This window comes from Netta rufina (assembly GCF_964035555.1).
Source record: "Netta rufina genome assembly, chromosome: 1".
Classification (NCBI taxonomy): Eukaryota; Metazoa; Chordata; class Aves; order Anseriformes; family Anatidae; genus Netta; species Netta rufina.
Window position 1 is genome coordinate 134,703,401 of NC_140123.1, and position 18,297 is coordinate 134,721,697.

Genomic DNA, 18,297 nt, shown 5'->3' on the forward strand with positions numbered 1-18,297 from the left:
GAGAAATGTTCTGATTTGTGGAGTCCTGACCCCTGAAATTCAAATTTTATTACATTGCTCTTTATTCCAACCCCTTTCAGAAAGTATAATGCACAGTCGTGAACATCACCCCACTTTGACTTGTTGGCATCATCACTTTCCAAGTAACTGCGCTCCTGGGGGAGGAACTGAATTTGTTCCATGACTGTTTCCGAACTGAATGGCAAACCTTAAAGTCAGATCTCACTTATTTCTGATGAGATGAGAGCAAAAGGCACAGAGAAAACTATTTAGTTTTCTAAATATATTCTTGTTTCCTTTTTTGATTCTTACATAAGTTTATGTCTCGATACTAAAGAAAACACCTTAAAATTGATTATAGCTCTTGTAACAAGTAATTCTTAATCACAAGGAATTCCTACCAAATGTATTCCATTTTCTTATTTTCAATAAGCACAAGAGATTCTAGATTGGCAAGTCATAATCAGAAAATAAGGACTTAACAAGCCTATATACCTTAGTGTTTCTATTATCTCTATAGTGAATATGAAGAAGCTTAATTTGAAGCAGTAGTAAGAATGAGTAAATTATGAGACTGAACACAGCTAATGGGACACACACACCTGAAAGTTGACTTCAACCAAGCATGATTCCTGTAAAAAAATCAAAGTCCATTTCTGTCTTTGCAATCCCAGTAATAGCAAAGGCGTTATAAATATATCTGAAAGAGGTATAGACAGAACTAAGCATATATGTATATTGTTATATATATTAAAAATATATGTAATAGATCCAAAAATAAAAACTGGAAGGTGTTCAAATTACCGGAACAGTCTGAATGTTTGATTATGTCTATCAAACAAATGAGGGGAAAACAACAACCTGAAAATCATGAGACACACAGAGTGCAGAAAATGTATTTCCCCTGCATAGCTTAGGCACCAAGAAAGCCATTGCAACTGTTCCTAAGCAAGTCAAGGCTGGAATTTAAAACACACTGACAAGAATCAGAAAGGCAAGAAATCGTTACATTTCAGATAATGACACAATAATCCTAGCTGCTACCTGACATTCAGACTCTGTGAATTGCATCAACTTTCATTCCCAGGCTTGAACATTTTATAAATCTGCTAAATGAACATTCACGAACTGAAAGACTAATTTAAGCATGACTATTTAAGCATTATCAACTGTGGCCCCAGACTACGGAGTAACTGATATTTTCAAATGCAACAGTTTGCTCATTGCCATCTTATTACTCTATTTGCCAGCCTTTCTGAAGTCCTCTACAGAAAAGCATGAGTGCCTGAAGCAACACATGGTGAGCCAATGCAGAATACAGTCAGCAAAACAAGAGGAGACATGCTTCATCATTAACTGAGGCAGCAAAGATGCAGGAGAAGGAAGATTACAGAATGTTAATAAATCATTGCATTTCAAACCATCTCAGCTGGATGTGGAAATGTATAAACTGGGTTACTGAAGAGAAAATAGATGAAAAATGGTAGAGTAGGCATACTAGTCTAATGACTAGTGTCATTAGAGACTCGATTATGATATTCCAGACCTTCAGTTCAATTGCACATTAATACAAGTGTGAACACCAAAAACAGACATTTTCACACCTCTCATGAGCAAGCCAACATGGACTGTGTAACCCACAAACACAGTTAAGTCAAACACACTAAGTGCTCTGCTGAAGAAGTAGCCTGATGAGGCTTTCAGGGAGCTCCAAGCAGACACTTGTACCTTTTTCAGGGTGAGCAGCCCAGCCTAGCAGTGTTCATCTGTCCCTCAGACCCCTGGTGCATCAAGTATGCTGCTTTTGTGACACTCATTACCATATTATCAGTTGGGGAAACTGGGTCTAGACTTCTGTTCTTCCTGATTAAATTTCTCCTTGTCACACAGAGAGAACCTTCTCAGCCACAAGACTCAGCATTGCCACAATTTCAGTGTAATTCATATTAAATTAACCTCTGATCCTTGCTTTCTTGTCACCCAATTTGCATTGTTATGAAGAGTTCTTCAGATACATGAATCAATGGAAAAGCAATTCACCAGAAATGTCCCTGCAGACCACACCCCATTTCTGAGTTGGGAGTTTACTGACTGTGATACCAGGAAGGTATTTCTTGCTTTGTCTCAGACACAAACTGACTCAGGAAAAAGGACAAAGTGAAAGCATCTCCAAGCCTAATACTCATTAGCCTGCCCGAAATGTCACATGCATGTCCTAGGTCACAGACAGCTGGATCCAGTTTGCACAGGAAAAATGTCATTACGCTCATCGTGATATTATTTTTGTTTTTTGCCAAGCAGCCTGTCATATCACACACAGGATATGGATGGAGATGGTCTTCAAAAAAATGTAATATGAGCAGAGACTAGCAAATAGCAACTCCTTTATGTTCGTGTATTTATATAATCAAACATTAGCAAAACACAGGGATTGGGGAGACTTAGTTGTACAAGAAAAGCCAGATCTTTGCATTTCAGACATTGAGTCCCTTACAGAAAATTGTAGTATCAACCCTGTAACACCAGTGTTCCTTTTTCATGTTTCAAAATGAGAGCAGTATGTTTACGTTCTCCTTTTCTGCAGAAGCCACTGTTCCTACCCACTGCAACACCTCCAAGAGCTTAGAAAGGAGCTGAGGCAGAACAGTTGTCTCTCTGTATCGACTTGCACGTCATAATCATTGTTTGTACCTGCATACTATCCATGCACGAGAAGAGAATTTATTGGCAAATAAAATGCAGAATTTGGCCATTTGCTTTCCTGTTTTGTATTCAAATGGTGATGTGGACCAGCCACAAACTGTATCAAGTAGCTCTTCAGGTGACATCCTATTTGCTTACAGTGTTCACAAAGCACTGGTCTGAGAGGTACAATAGGGACAGGAACAGGAGATTTTTTAAAACCTTTCATTTCTGCTGGGTGCTCAGTTCAGATTGTTGAATCTTCCAGCCAGACAGATGGTTAAAGTGAATTAGAGATGCAGCTAAGAAATGCTGTGAATTTCAGTGGGAGTCATGTGCCTAAAGCCATTTAGTTTCAGAAACTCACCGGTCTCCCAACACAGCCAGTATTTTTTGTGTCAGAGGTCCAGATGCACACAAACATTTAAACATTGCTCCTGCTCACTTCTGTTTCCGAAGCTGCAGCCACAACATCAGTAGCTTAAGCTCTGTGAAGATTCAGCAGCCTGAATGATTACCACGTGCATTTGGCAGCAACTTCACTCCTCCATATTTATAGGACACTGAAGAAAACAGGATCTACTCTAAAATCCAGGCACACTCAGAACATATACTGACAGTGTCCTGCATACATTTTTTTATAACTTTGCACTGTAATACAGTACCCTTGTCATGTGACAAAGCAAGATGCCAGACTGAAGGCACTACTACAAACTAGCTCTGCTGATGCATCACTCTGAGAAAAACCCCTACTCAGCCGTTGCCTCTGTTAAGAACATACTACGATTTTTCTTAATCCCCATGGGAAAGTAAAGCTTCTTTCTACAGAAAGATCAGAAGTTTGCAACTGTAACAAAGCATAACCCTTTATTGCACGGGGAAGAGGCAGAGATATTAAATCTTGATCTAATGCCATTTTAAAATCAGAATCCCAAGTCCAACTGCTTTCATCTCTTAAAGCTGTGGCTTTTGGTAATGTACAGAACCCTTTGTAAATGAGGATCAGGGCCTGCATTTTCCAGTCAGTCATATCAGCTAGTGTGTGAGGCAGCAGCAAAAAAGATTTTTCTAATTTTTACTTAATAGGCTTTTTATGTGCTATTAACTAAGAACTATGCTCCACATTGCTCTGCCTTCACCAATCCTGACATATAGGGTCTGTGATTTTGCTTAAAAACAGAGAGAAAAATTATCTTCTAAACTTGGCAAGAAATACTGCAGGACTGTTACTGGAAAATGCCAAGGAAAAAAAAGGATACTTCTCTGGGATCCAGAAGTCTGTAATGGATGTAACCTAGAATTAGATATGGCATAAACCATATTAAGGGCTTAATTGCTGTTTCACCTAGATATACACAACTTGGAAATTGAAGTGGAAATGTAAAGACTCTTACACTAAGGAGCCTATGAAACAGGTCATTTAAAAGGCTCTTTAAAATGAAATTTCAGATGATAGGAAAGCTTATCATCATCTACTGATTATGAGTTGTGTTACTTCAAGCTGTTGTCACTACTCAAGCTGAATTCAAAGCCCTTCTCATTCAGCCTTAAAATTGAACCAAGCCTCTCACTAATCTTGCTCCTAATAGTTTTTCTCTGCTTATTCTCTGCTACATTTTAATTCAAATGTTATTGCTGATGCTCTCCCGTTCCAATAAGCATAGGGGAAAAAAGCACAAGGACGAATGACTTAAATCATATGGGACGGACATCAAAATCGTCAAGAGTGTAATAAATCAACACTTGTTTCTTGTTGATGTGAATCATCACACCATAGTGTATAATATGAACATGATGTGTGAGCTTACGTCAGAAACCAAACATCACTATTGGTGTTCAAACAGCCCTTCTCTCAGTTTGTTTTCACTGTCATTGTTATCAGTCCTACAGGAGACTACTGTTCTCAAAGCTCTGCAGGTCTTATTTTTATGAATGTAAACTAATACTGAGATATCACAGGACAATGATTCACCTCACGTCTCTCTACCAGCATTCTTCAGTCAAAATCTACAGTAGCCAGGCAAACGAAGAGCAAATACATGTCTACAGAAAAAAAATAAAATGAACCTTCTTTACTCTATGCTGAAGCTACATAGACCAAATTCTACAAATACCTAACAGTCAGGCTTCTGCGCAGCCAGTGGAGAAATCATCTCCACTGATGGTGATCACCACTGACAGTTCAATACCATCTCAACACAAGGGGTAGGCCATGGTGTAGCTCTTGTTGTACCTCTTCAAGGTCACAAGCAACCTCAAACTTCTCCCATTCTCCACTTTGCCAGTCTATCTCTGGGGATGTAAATGAGAGCACACAGTCTGGTGGGTGGCAGGGATACTTGGAAGTTCTTTTTGAGATTCTAAAAAACAATTGTTCTCTGGCTTTTTCCTCCTTTTAATGATATAACTTTGGTGTTTTGATACCCATCTTACAAGAAAGAGCTGACAAAACTATAAAGTGAAATAAAAATCTGTCTAGTTATAATTCAAAAAACAGGGGTAGTCCAGTGTAGTGTCTCACTGCACAGAACAGGCACAAAAATCAGATACAAGAGCAGCTGGAGCTGCAGAGCAGTCAGTTAAAATAAAACAGAAGGAGAGCTACACAAATATCAAAGAACCACAGAACTGAAGTTTCACGAACTTCAGAACTTCAGATTGAAGTAAAGTACTTCAGAGTCACAGGAAAGGCTCATTTCTCAGAAGCTGAGCAAAATGCAAACAGTCAAGGGAGATATACAAAACACTATGTGCTATAATGCATGCTCCCCAAGTCAGTTGTTATGGCAAGCAATTCACTAACGCCGATTCTCTAATAACTACCACTTACGAAAAAACTCACAAATCAAAATTATTTATGAGGCTTAAATAAAGCTCAGAGCAAATGCAAGGGTTATTTCACTTTCATCTCTCCAAAGGAGGTTCAAACACTTTAAATTGATTAATAAGCTAAACAGAGATTGATCAGGGGTCTGAGAATGAATTTTAAGCAATCAGGTTTCCTCTGAGGTTTGCCTTTCTTGTTGGGAAGAACAAGAGGTTAAATGATCCATGCTTTTATTAGGCTAAATAACGCCACGATGTTGTTTGATGTGAAACAGGAATTTGTAGTCATTCCTTAGATGGGTTCCTTTGTCATGACATGTCATCCTAAGTCACAACTTAGGATCAAAGTTTCCTGCAAAAGTCTTAAAGGTGCAAGTGTGCTATCCTGAATTTGTAGCTGAGGACTACTAAACCACCAATCTGACAGCAAAAGATCGATATTTTACCATCTTCTCCTTACTGGCTGTCATGACCAAACGTGGGGAAGTGGGGTAAAGAGAAGATAATCCTGTCTATTTCCCGTCTCTCCAACAAAACCTTTGGAAAGTCTTTTAGAATCCTGTTTTCAAGGGAGTTGACAATTACAGTTCCTTGTATGGTCAAATTTTGACCTCAAGAACTTGGGTATACCCAGTTTAAGAAAAAAAACAAGTAACTCACACATATATCTGTGACTCAACATCAGTATGCACTATTTACATATGCCAGGAACTTAACCCCAGACTCTTAACTTAACCCCAATTAACTTCCTTCTTTCAATCCTCTACAGTCATCTGCTTTATTCCCAATAAAATTATAAATTTCTCTTGCTTCTGTTTTCCCCAACTAAAGCGAAAACTGCCACAGCGTGCTGAGAAGTTTCTCTAATCTTTAACCGAAAAATACCCATGTATAATACCCAGTTACATGCTTTCAGGAAACAGTACTTCTATAGTAGCGCAAATTGTCTTAAATGTAGTTTTATATATGTGAAAGTACAGTATTTTCTCCACTGTTTGTCACTACTGCATCCCAGTTCTAGGAGTCTGCTTGTATTCTGCTACCGAGTACTTAGTAACTGTTTATTTCAAATACTCCAATATCTTACGAAGCCTTTTTCTAGAAACACTTTAGTAACCATCTTCCTCCTCCTTTTTCTCCCCCTTTCTATAGATTTAAACTCTTCATTTATAAAGTATTATTAATGAAAAGGGAAACAAAAATCAGTGTGGATGCCCTCCTTTTCCTTTTATGATGGAGACCATCATAAAAGCTTCCAAAAATGTGCAAACTCATTTATCTCACCAAGTCTGTGATAGTGAAGCTCACTTAAACTGCTGCAGATGTTCACTGTTAACCACAGTATTTCCCTATGTCTCATGGTGGGCAGATCTGGAGGTTCCTCATCATCAGTTTGCAATTCTTCAGATGTGGTAGGTACTCCAAAACACCAAACCCCACATTCCATTAAATTTCCCAGATTAAAATATTTAATTACTCACTCACCTTTTTCCCCTCTGTACTATCCCCACTGACATAGGACAGTTTTCGACGGACATAGAAGAGCATATCATCTTGCCGGGGGGCCCATTTCTCCATAAAATATGTTGAAAACATCCAAGTCCAGAACACAATACGATCATCTTTGAAACACCCTAAGAAGCATAAAAGAAAGGAGAAATAAGAGTCATGGAACTACCATGTCACATTTGACTGTGCCTAATACGACACACAATGTCTTTGCAAGGGTGCAGTCAATCCCAACCACAGGAGAAACATTCTTGTACAGCTCATGGTAAGTAAGATCTTCTAAGTTGTATAGCACAGCCACCATTTGGCATGAATGCAGAACCCATCTTTGGCCACTGTCAACCAAAATTGCCTTTGTCCAACCAATCTGCTCCCCTGCATAACAAAAACAGATCAGGGCCGATGAATATATCCTGCTTATGCCTGTGTCACTCAGATTGGATTAATAAATTGAGTCAGAGTTTGTCAGAGATGCATTCAAGGAATGGTCCCAAAGGCATGTTGTGCCAACATATGCTCCAGTTAATGACATGAACCCCTCAGCTGCCAACAGGTTTGTCATACACTCTTGGAAGTACTGACAGTCCTTCAGAAACTAGCAGCTGCTACCTTTCTTAAACCAATGCATAGAAACAAGAATGTACCTGTGCAGGAGCTACTGTAACTCACCCTCTGACTAGAAACAAAGCCCAGATCTTCCTCAACAAAGTAAAGCATTTTGTAGTCGTGAATCCCAATTAAAGAAGAGAAGGGGAAAAATGAGAAAGGAAGATGCAATTAAGTCTTGCTCAAGGCGGGAGACAAAGTACAACAGCATCAGCAATGGCATGGCACTGATCTCTCAGCAGGAAAAGGAAGCACAGTAGAGGCAACATCACATTTTGTGAAACTCTTCAGCATAGTTAACTATAATAAAAACAGAAAAGATGCTGCATGTTTTCCATGCTAAAATGCCAATTTAAGTCCGTAAGTTACGCAGACAAGCAGAGAAGCCAGTACTGCTCCTGGTGACATGGGAGCTGAAATTCTCCAGTGCTCCTCAGTCCTGCTGGAGGCTTCTTCATGGAGTCACTGCATCCCCTCCCCTGCAGCCCTGCTAGCAGATAACTATAGCTGTTAGGTGCTGGCTACCTGTTTTGAAATCTGTGAGGAGAATGACACTAAAAAACCTACATTGCTGAGAAACAGTAAAAAGCTGAAATGCATGATGGATGGCAGGGATACGTACAAGACAGGCATGTGTGTGTGTACACGTGCAGCTGCCAGCACAGCCTCCAGACCAGATATCCTTTACAGTGGCTTATTTCCCTCAAAGCTATATGCTGGCTGCTAGATTTGTACACGTGTGTCACTCCCCAACCCTCGGCTGCTATTCCCGTCTGTTTCCCTCTCAGCGGTACACTGAGCATATTAAGTATTTCTGCAGGGAGACAAGTCTTGAATAAGTGACATTTATTTATGGTGGTATCTGAATTAAGCTTTAGAAGATTTCCCAGTAAATAGCAAAGAAAGTTTACATACCATAGCAATGAACACGATTTTTCTTAGATAATGGTGGCCAACTTCAGGGCTTTATGAATGAAATCAATCGCTCTTCTAATCCACAAGTGTAACTCAGCACATTTTCCTACTTCATTATGTGTGCAATATTTGCAAGCCAAATCTTTCTTCCAATCTTTAATTACTGTGGTGGGCAGGAGGTTAGACTTTCAAAATTTTTTTAGCAGACAAATGGGCAATTGAAATAAAAATGTTATGTCTTTCCAGCTAAATCCAAAAGCAATACTGAAAACAAAATGAAATTCCACCGATAGAACATACACAGAATAAAAGGATGGTATTTGAAAACATGCATATAGTTTACTGTATCTGGGAAAAAATAGTAATGAAAAAGCTGTGAGAGAAGAGGAAGAGGACAAGATTGAGAGTTTCCAGTGCACGTTAATTTCAAGGCAAGCTGCAATCGCTTTATTTGCGTAGCTGTGCTGAAGTCTTTGTGATTAGTTAAGCAAGCACAGAACATGATGTGCAATTGTGAATAAAATCTGCACTGTATATAAGTTCTATTTTTACCAGCAGGGAAAGAGAACCAAGCACTGGAGAGATCAGATCCAGGATGCTGTGCTCCTTCTCCGTCTGAAGCCCTCCCTTGGGCACAAGTGAACAGGACTGTATGGCAAAGTTATATTTGTAAGCCTACAGCACAAGAGGAGAATCAAATGTGTTCAGACTCCCAGAAAAAGGCTGAAAAAAGACAAGATTATCATCAGTCAGTATATTCACTGATAAACACCAGGAAGAGAGAAGAGCTACTCAGATTTAAAGATGTACTGCCGACACAGGAATGAATTGGTCTGAAGTACCCATCCACCCATATGTAAGCTAGAAATGAGAAATAGATTCTAAAGCATTCAAGCCATAAGGTTCAGGAACAACCTCTTAAGTAGGAATAGTGAAGGCAAAAATCCCTACAGCTGGAAAAAGAGCTTGACTCATTTAAGAAGGCTGTACTAGTGACACCAGAGGACATCATGACCCAGTCCTACCTCTATATTTAGCAAAGAGTAGGAAATAGGGCATGCATTCATCATGATTCATTAACAGTCTCAAAGAAACTTATTAAATCTCAAGGGTTTCGAGTAACTAAATTCCCAGCCTTATTTAAATTAGGGGGATGGGAGGCAGAGCAGGGAGATGAAGCAATGGGGAAAGATGTTTGCCCTGAATTCACATGGAGTTTTAAGAAAATCAAAAGAAAAAAAAAAAAGCATCCATGGATTTTAAGAATCATCTCTGAAAAAGTCCTAGTGTTCAGAAGCATACTTTAGTTTTGCGTCAGACACAGACAAACAAAATATGCCTAGGCAAGGCACTCCTAAATTTTTATAGAAAAGTGTTTTTTTGTTTGTTTGGTTTTTTATCAGTGGGAAATATTTATTTTTCCCTTAGAGAAGAAAAATCAACAAGTTAACTAAATCCAGGGTTATAAATGAGGGCTGAATCATTTTTAGATTCTGGTTGTACCTGCAAAATTCTGAGAAGCTGTCACACAAGGTGCTAAATGCTTTACACAATAACATACAAGAGTTAATATGTTCTTTCTGAATGATTTATGGGTGCTTATAACAGCCCATTAATATGTGCAGGAGAATGGTGGAACAGAGGAAGATACCAGGACTTTTTACACACTCCTGCCCTTGCTGAAGAACACAGGACAAACTAATTCAATGCATTTATCTATCATTAGTCTAAACAGAAAACCAGGGGACAGAAGTGCTGCAGTAATGCAGCTACTTCTGCACTGCAGCATAATGCAGTGGAAAAAACTGACAGACCTTACAGCAATGTTGGACAGCCATCGATTCAAAACCCTACCTGCAACAGATCAGAATAAAGTTGTCCTCCAAACTTCAGAGATATTTTCAGAACTACTGTATAATTAAGAATGACATGAGGATGTTCTAGCTGTTCTTACAGTGTTGACTAGAGGACTTTTCTTGAAGCCAAAAAGAGCCAAACCACAGCAATACAGCTGCTTTTATTAAATTTTAGTAGAAGCAGGAAGGATGGGGAGCAGCATATAAGAAGAATTAGCCTTTACAATCTACTATTAAATGGCAATAACTTTGAAAAGGAAGCAAGAAAATTTGTAATTGCAACCCAGACTTCCTAAAGCTTAACTGAGGAAAAAAACAAAACAAAACAAGAAATAAATTTCAATTTGAAGCCAGAAACTGGCATATCCAATCGATCCATTCAATCTTGTCTTCAACTATTAGATCTTCAAAGCAAGGCATACCGTTACAGATATTTTGGTAATTTACAGCGTATCACTTGAAGCCTTCCAGCTCTGCCAAGAAGATGCTTAGACACTGCTTTTAAAATTGTTTTGGGTAATGAAGTGGCCAGGCAGGCAAAATTCTCCTTTTCAATACAGAGGAGAAAGCAGAGGCCTTAATTTTTCAGACTTTGTCGCAGTACCCTGTTGAGAAGCCTCAATTGGGCTTGAGATGGTAGGGCTCAGAGGGATTCTGGCCACCGTACAGGACATCCACCAAAGTAGTGGGCGTATTCAGCTCTCAGCTGGTTTGCTGGCCTTAACTCTGTTATATCTGATACTACTCCTAACCACTTGGCAAGGACTGAGATCAAAAAGAGTCCAGTTTTAAATAGCCCAGACAATCCTGTGTTGGCAGTAACTTTCTATCACATCGGTCCATCACTGGTTTGCACAGCTCTCAGCAGATGATGTGCATGTACACACACACAGGACTGTTAAGCTGACAGGCACTTAATGAAACACCTGACACTTAAAAATCCTGGAGGCTTTGACTTCAGTATTCGGGGAGTCTTTTCAAAATGCTAACAGTTTTATTTTTGCCAGAGAATTCAAGCCTTCTGCAACACAAGAAGTAGATAGTATCTGCACAGGATTGAAAATTCCATCTCTAGTTGAGAGCATGTAGCCAGGCGGCCTCTGAAAACACTCCTCCCTCAGTGAATTCTGCTTCTCAATGAATAAAATTGAATTGAGTCAAGAGTATAAATTTCAATACACTAAAAGTTGATTATATAATTATGAGACCTTTGTAATGAATAAATCCTAATTACAACAATTTACTGTAATGATTCATTTACATGGATTTTATCCTCATTAGCAACAAGATTTATGCCAGCTGCTATGAAATAAATAAATCTTTCTTTCTACCTATTAGATTTTTATATTGAGCATTAATTTCAAGGAGCTGACTCCAGATCCAGATAATAAGTTAGATTTTTATTTTTTTTAATTAACGCTTTCAAAAAAAACAACAGTGGATTAAAAAGAAGTGTCAGCATATTACTTTGCTTTGAAGAAACTGGAAAAAAATCACATTTTGTAGCTAATCTTTTTCATCATGTAGCATTCAAAGATTAGAGAAACAATTATTTCAGCTAGACAGGGTTTCCTACACTATTCCTCTCGTCTGCCATGAACTACACTTATCTGTGAAACATTGTGAAACTCGTTTCATCCAATTCTGTCACAGTACCAACATCTATAAAATGAGCATCCTTAGATTTTTAAGGGTTAATTAAATGCTTATGACAATCTTTGCAACCCTAGAATAGAAAGCAAACGAGTTCTGAGCAATCCACACTGTATGTAATTCAATTTTGTTCTGAGTTTAGCCAAGTATTCTGCAAGGACAATATGAGAAGTGCTTCACAGATTAAGTTATGTAGTTAAAGATATTAAAAAGTTGTAGTACAACTGCATAAAATCAGAATGGGTGTCCCCTGTCCCATGACAGTTTCCAGCTAGCTAGATCATTACAAAATCAGTTCAGCCTTCTCCCCATGCATACATAAAATGCCAACAGTTAAACCCTTGAGTTTGGCCTTATTTAAACATGGACTTCACCAAACTTGCAGTTCACTAGCACCACCCCACTATTCCCAACCAGGCACTGCAGAGTGCATATTATCAACTGAGAGCTCCCCAGAGCAAATCCTTGCAGCACATTCATATCTCATAAATACTTGTGCTGTGAAATAAGCACTTCCACTGATGCCAGCTGTAATGACAGAGCACTGTAAGAAGCATGTTTCTGCAAGCACATAAGTCCTAAATCTGTCAGAAAATACATATATACTTCCAACATAAGTTTTTCTGGCAGAACTCTAGCTAGAAAAAGAAGGCATCATGGTAACAGCAGTGATAGGGGTAAGCCAGATACCATAGATTAAACATACGACTCTGCCACAGACACAGCACTCCTCTTTCCTTATCCTAAAATGGAGATAACTGTTCCCCTACCCCACCATGTTGCATGCATTAAGGTCATACAAAGAAGAGAAGCAGAACATAATTAGAGACAAGAAAAAAGCTGTAACAAATAATACACTCCATGCTTCTTTACTAACAGATAGTAATTTACAAGGAGGATAGACGGAAGCTAGTTCAGAAATGAATGAAGATAGTCTAAATCAAATGGAAATGTTGCTACTCTTCCATTACTTTTTGAGCACTTTTTAAGGAATATATTCTCTTATGCTTTCCAACTCACACACATGTATACATGTATTACAGACTTCTTACAGTGAAACTTGATTTAACTTCGGTTTCATAGTGCATCTATAAAGGAGACAAAAAAAAATTAAACTTCAAGCATTAGGCCATCAAGACTGAAAAGCCATGAAAGAACAGATCAATTATTTTTACAGCTGCTGTGCCATATTTACTTATTTCCCAATAGATGACAGCACATCTCTCTCATTTCTCAACCTTCTTTAAGGATCTTTTTTAGGCATCACTATGATCGCCAGAATCAATATGAAGTTTCAGCATACACCTCAAATTCAAAGCTTGCTGTCACCAAATAATTAACCGACAGGCCCAAAATAACATGAGCCAGAAGCCGCTACTTGTATCAAATGCAAACCTGGTCCTTTGAGAGGAGAGGGGAAGAAACACATTATTATGCTCAGGAGCAGACTACAAAATCTTCCATGAAGGTCTGTGAACAATTCCATGAATAATAGGTCCAAAACACTTGAGATTGAGAGAAACTGTGCTCACTTTTAATTGATAACTTCTATTTCCTAAAGCACAGAAATGGCTCAGAGCTGACTACATATAAATTACACAGAACAAAAACAACAGTGGACAAATGCAATTATATTATAAAAATCAAACACCGTTTGCCCCTCCCAGTAACAGCTTACTTCCTACACCACAGAGCTTTAGAACTCTGAAGTCAAGCCATGGTTGTAGCAATACAACTTCATGGTCTGTATTGGTGAAATGTCTGCCAATCACATCACATGCCTATCCTATCCTCTGCTTGCAAAGTGATGGAATTCACCCTGGAGGAAAAAAAAAAAAAAAAAAAAAAGGAAGGAAAACGTCAGGATAAAACCTCTTTTTATTCTAAGCATCAAAGTATACAACCTTAAAGCATATTTGACATTCAACAGTGATGACCCTTCTCTGTGCCTATGCTCCTCCTGACTGTTTAGAATCGGAACATTCCCATTTGGAAGGGACCCACAAGGATTGTGGAGGCCAATTCCCAGCTCCACATAGGACCTAAAAGCCAGACCCTGTGTCTGAGAGACCTTGTCCAAACACTCCTTGAACTCTGTCAGGCTGGGTGCCGTGACCACTGCCCTGGGGAGCCTGTCCCAGTGCCCAGCCACCCTCTGGGTGCAGAACCTTTCCCTAACACCCAGCCTGACCCTCCCCTGTCCGAGCTCCATGCCATTCTCTCAGGTCCTGTTGCTGTCCCCAGAGAGCAGAGCTCAGCGTCTGCCCCTCTGCTCCCCTCGTGAGGGAGCTGGAGGCCGCCATGAGGCCTCCCCTCAGCCTGCTCTGTGCCTCAGCTGCTCCTCACACATCTTGATCTCTTGACTTGCTCTTCCCCTCTTAGATCCCACTGTAACCTAATACAACACTTTCATTCATATAATTAGATGCAGACTTCATCTAGATTCTGAAGCTTTCTCTTCTATCCACAGAAGCTGTACTACAATCAGATTAATGCATCACCGTGTCATGGGACATTTGTTGCAGATTGTTTTTAGGAAGTATAGATTCCCTGCACAATAACCATACCGTTACCTAACCTTTGTCTCTTTCACTGGGTGGAGTAGATCCGTGCAATAAATGTTATGATAAAAGGCTTTGGTTTCAACATAACATGATTTCCAAACACCCAAACAGCAGACACTTCACAGACAGTTTATCTTTGTAATCATGATATTGTACCTTCTTCAACACAGCATGCATGTCAACTACAACCAACTCCATGTCTCCCTAAAAATTTGAAATGGCATATTCACATTGCAGCATCATTGTGATCATCATGAACAATCTCTTCCTTTCTGCCTAGGAGAGAAAATAATTCACACAAATTAAACTTTCACAGTATTTCCCTAGGTTATCAGGAGCGCATATCCTTCCCAATTCAAAGTCATCCATGAATAACTACAATGTCTCAAAATGTACTTTATCATAATACCCAGCAGAATCGAGAGAGATGAAACTCAGACTACCTATCTATCACTTGTTAAAAGTTCCTTGTTTTTTCCCTCCTTCTTTAAGTTGATAACACGTGAGCTGATCTTGATGAGGGTACACTAGAAAGAGTGACACTGCTCATTTCAAAAGCTGACTTTGCTGGTTCTGGAAAAACACATTGCAAAAGAGCAAAATGTTCCTAGAAGTCAAAATTCTCCTTGCAGCTTAAAGGAAACTTGTGCATTATCACAGAAATGGATTAGCAATACCAGCCCCTGTTTACTGTAGCTAGTGGTAAATATGTAATTTCCAGGGCAATGACTGTAGACAAACAAACTTTAGAGTACAGACAAAATATTCTCCAGATGGTTTTGTGACAGACAACTATTTACATATTGACACAAACAAGTACATACTAGACTACTCAAAAGCAACAAAATACACTTTTAGGAAATAGTAACTTTTTTTTTGTTTAAACACATCTAACTTAGAAATCCAGATCCAATTTCCAAGCAACTGCAACCACTTGAAGTGCAAGTTTCATGGGAAGCCAAAGGACTTTGGCTTTTAAGTGTCACTTTGTAATATGTATTATCATTATTAATACTATACACATCTTATTTTCCTCTGCTCCATTCCTTGGCTTTATTTCAGATTCCCCACTTTTTTTCCCTGAGTAAGAAATACAACAGCATAAAATAAGAATATCAAAACAGCTAACTAAGAGTCTAAGTGGAAAAGACCATTTGAACTCTGAACACATTTATGCATGAAATAAGAAAACACTTTCTTCCTCTTCCAAAGCCCTGAATTTCTCCATTAAACATAATTTATTTTAAAGATTTTTCCACAAAAAACAAATGAACATTTTTTTGTTTTTTGTCTTAAATGCAAACATAACCATCTGGAAAGAAAAAGAAAGACTAAATCATGATAAAGTTACTGGAAATGCTAACAGATCTACTGAGCCAAAACAGAGCCACAGATGACAAAACATTTTGTAAGCTGCCATCACTACCTGACTTGGTCTACACTTTAGTCCCATTCCAATAGATAGGGATTTATAATAAATGTCACTTAAGAACACATTATAGTAGCAGACTATTAACAATGTGCAAAAGATAACCCTTTGAATGCATTATATATCTCATGTATTTCCTCCATCTACAAAACAGGAATTTCAAATGGACTGCGATTTGTCATAAATACAGAGTAAATACCTACATCACAAGGTCAAACTAGTGTTAAGAAGTCTTGAATATTTTATAAGATGCAATGCAAAAAAAAAATAATTATGAAATAACTCCTACAGCAAACATGTTCTTCTTTTAAAAATAATCGTAGATAGCAAGCAGTAAAAATGAGGAGATGCAAAACATAATCCTCTTCTGCCAGGGTGTTTATGAATCCTTACATTCACATACTACAGGGAAAAAAAAAAGGCTAGTTTTAAAGCAAAGAGCTAACTGAAGGTAGCAACTATAGCTTTGCTCTCTGATGCTAATGAAAGCCCACACCAATCTAGTTTCAGGTGGGAGACTTCAACTTCCCAGACATATCCTGGGAATACAATACAGCTCAGGGGAAGCATTCTAGGAAGTTTCTGGAGAGCATGGAAGACAGTTTCCTGATGCAGCTGGTTAGTGAGCCTACCAGGGGAGGTGCTCCAGTAGACCTTCACAAAGACCCTCTGTTCACAGATGTGTGGGAGATGTAGTTGGGAGCTGTCTTGGGCAGAAATGGTAGAGTTCTCTGTACTTGGTGAAGTCAGGAGGGGGACCAGTCTTGGACTTCTGTAGAGCTGACTTTGAGCTGTTCAGGACACTGGTTGGTAGAGTCCCTTGGGAGGCGGTTCTGAAGAGCAGAGGAGTCCAGGAAGGCTGGGCACTCCTCAAGAAGGAAATCTTAAAGGCTCAGGAGTAGTCTGTCCCCACGTGCCCAAAGATGAGCCGGCGGGGAAGAAGACCGGCCTGGCTGAACAGAGAATTGTGGCTTGAGCTTAGGAGAAAAAAGAGGGTTTATGACCTTTGGAAAAGAGGGCAGGCCACTCAGGATGTTGCAAGGCTGTGCAGTGACAAAATTAGAAAGGCCAAAGCTCATCTGGAGCTCAATCTGGCTACTGCTGTTAAAGATAATAGAAAATGTTTTTATAAATACATTAACACAAAAAGGAGGACTAAGGAGAATCTCCATCCTTTACTGGATTCTGGGGGAAACATAGTGACAAGAGATGAGGAAAAGGCTGAGGCGCTTAAAGCCTTCTTTGCCTCAGTCTTCAGCGGCAAGACCAGTTGCTCTCTGGATACCCAGTACCCCAAGCTGCTAGAAGGGGAGCAGAATGTGGCCCTCACTATCCATGAGGAAATGGTTGGCGACATGCTACAACACTTGCAAGTCAATGGGGCTGTATGGAATCTACCCAAGGGTACTGAGAGAACTGGTAGAGGAGCTGGCCAAGCCACTTTCCATCATTTATCAGCAGTCCTGGCTATCAGGGGAGGTCCCACTCGACTGGTGGCTAGCAAATGTGACGCCCATCTACAAGAAGGGCCAGAGGGCAGACCCAGGAAACTATAGGCCTGTCAGTTTGACCTCAGTGCCAGGGAAGCTCATAGAGCAGATTATCGAGTGTCATCACACAGCACTTGCAGTGCAACCAGGTGATCAGGCCCAGTCAGCATGGGTTTACGAAAGGCAGATCCTGCTTGACGAACCTGATCTCCTTCTATGACAAAGTGATGCGCTTGGTGGATGAGTGAAAGGCTGTGGATGTGGTCTACCTTGACTTCAGTAAGACTTTTGACACAGTTTTGCACAACGTTCTCCTCAAGAAACTGGCTGCTCATGGCTTGGACTGGAGTACGCTTCGTTGGGTTAAAAACTGGCTGGGTAGCTGGGCCCAAAGAGTTGTGGTGAATGGAGTCAAACCCAGTCAGAGGCCAGTCACTAGTGGCATTCCCCAGGCCTCGGTACTGGGGCCAGTCTTCTTTAATATCTTTATTGATGATCTGGATGAGGGGATTGAGTGCACCCTCAGTAAGTTTGCAGATGACACCAAGTTAGGTGCGTGTGTTGATCTGCTTGAGGGTAGGAAAGCTCTGCAGGAGGATCTGGATAGGCTGGACCGATGGGCTGAGGCCAACTGCATGAAGTTCAACAAGGTTAAGTGCCAGGTCCTGCACCTGGGGCGCAACAACCCCAAACAGCACTACAGGCTGGGAGATGAGTGGTTGGAAAGCTGCCTGACAGAGAAGAACCTGGGGGTATTGGTTGATAGT

The 18,297-nt window shown here is 39.7% G+C and overlaps 1 protein-coding gene across 6 annotated transcripts in view; it reads right to left on the reverse strand.

Annotated features, from left to right (window-relative positions):
* The window catches only part of KIAA0930, a 71,709-nt gene that overhangs the window by 30,473 nt on the left and 22,939 nt on the right, over positions 1-18,297 (reverse strand). For 2 of the 6 annotated variants that reach the window (XM_084289239.1, XM_084289238.1), the window contains exon 2: positions 6,994-7,142. In XM_084289239.1, the coding sequence (XP_084145365.1) occupies positions 6,994-7,142 (149 nt within the window). Of the gene's footprint in view, positions 1-6,993; positions 7,143-7,686; positions 7,737-8,538; positions 8,631-9,090; positions 9,215-18,297 lie in introns of those variants that run through there. The other 4 variants (XM_084289242.1, XM_084289240.1, XM_084289243.1 and 1 more) reach the window with 4 other exon arrangements.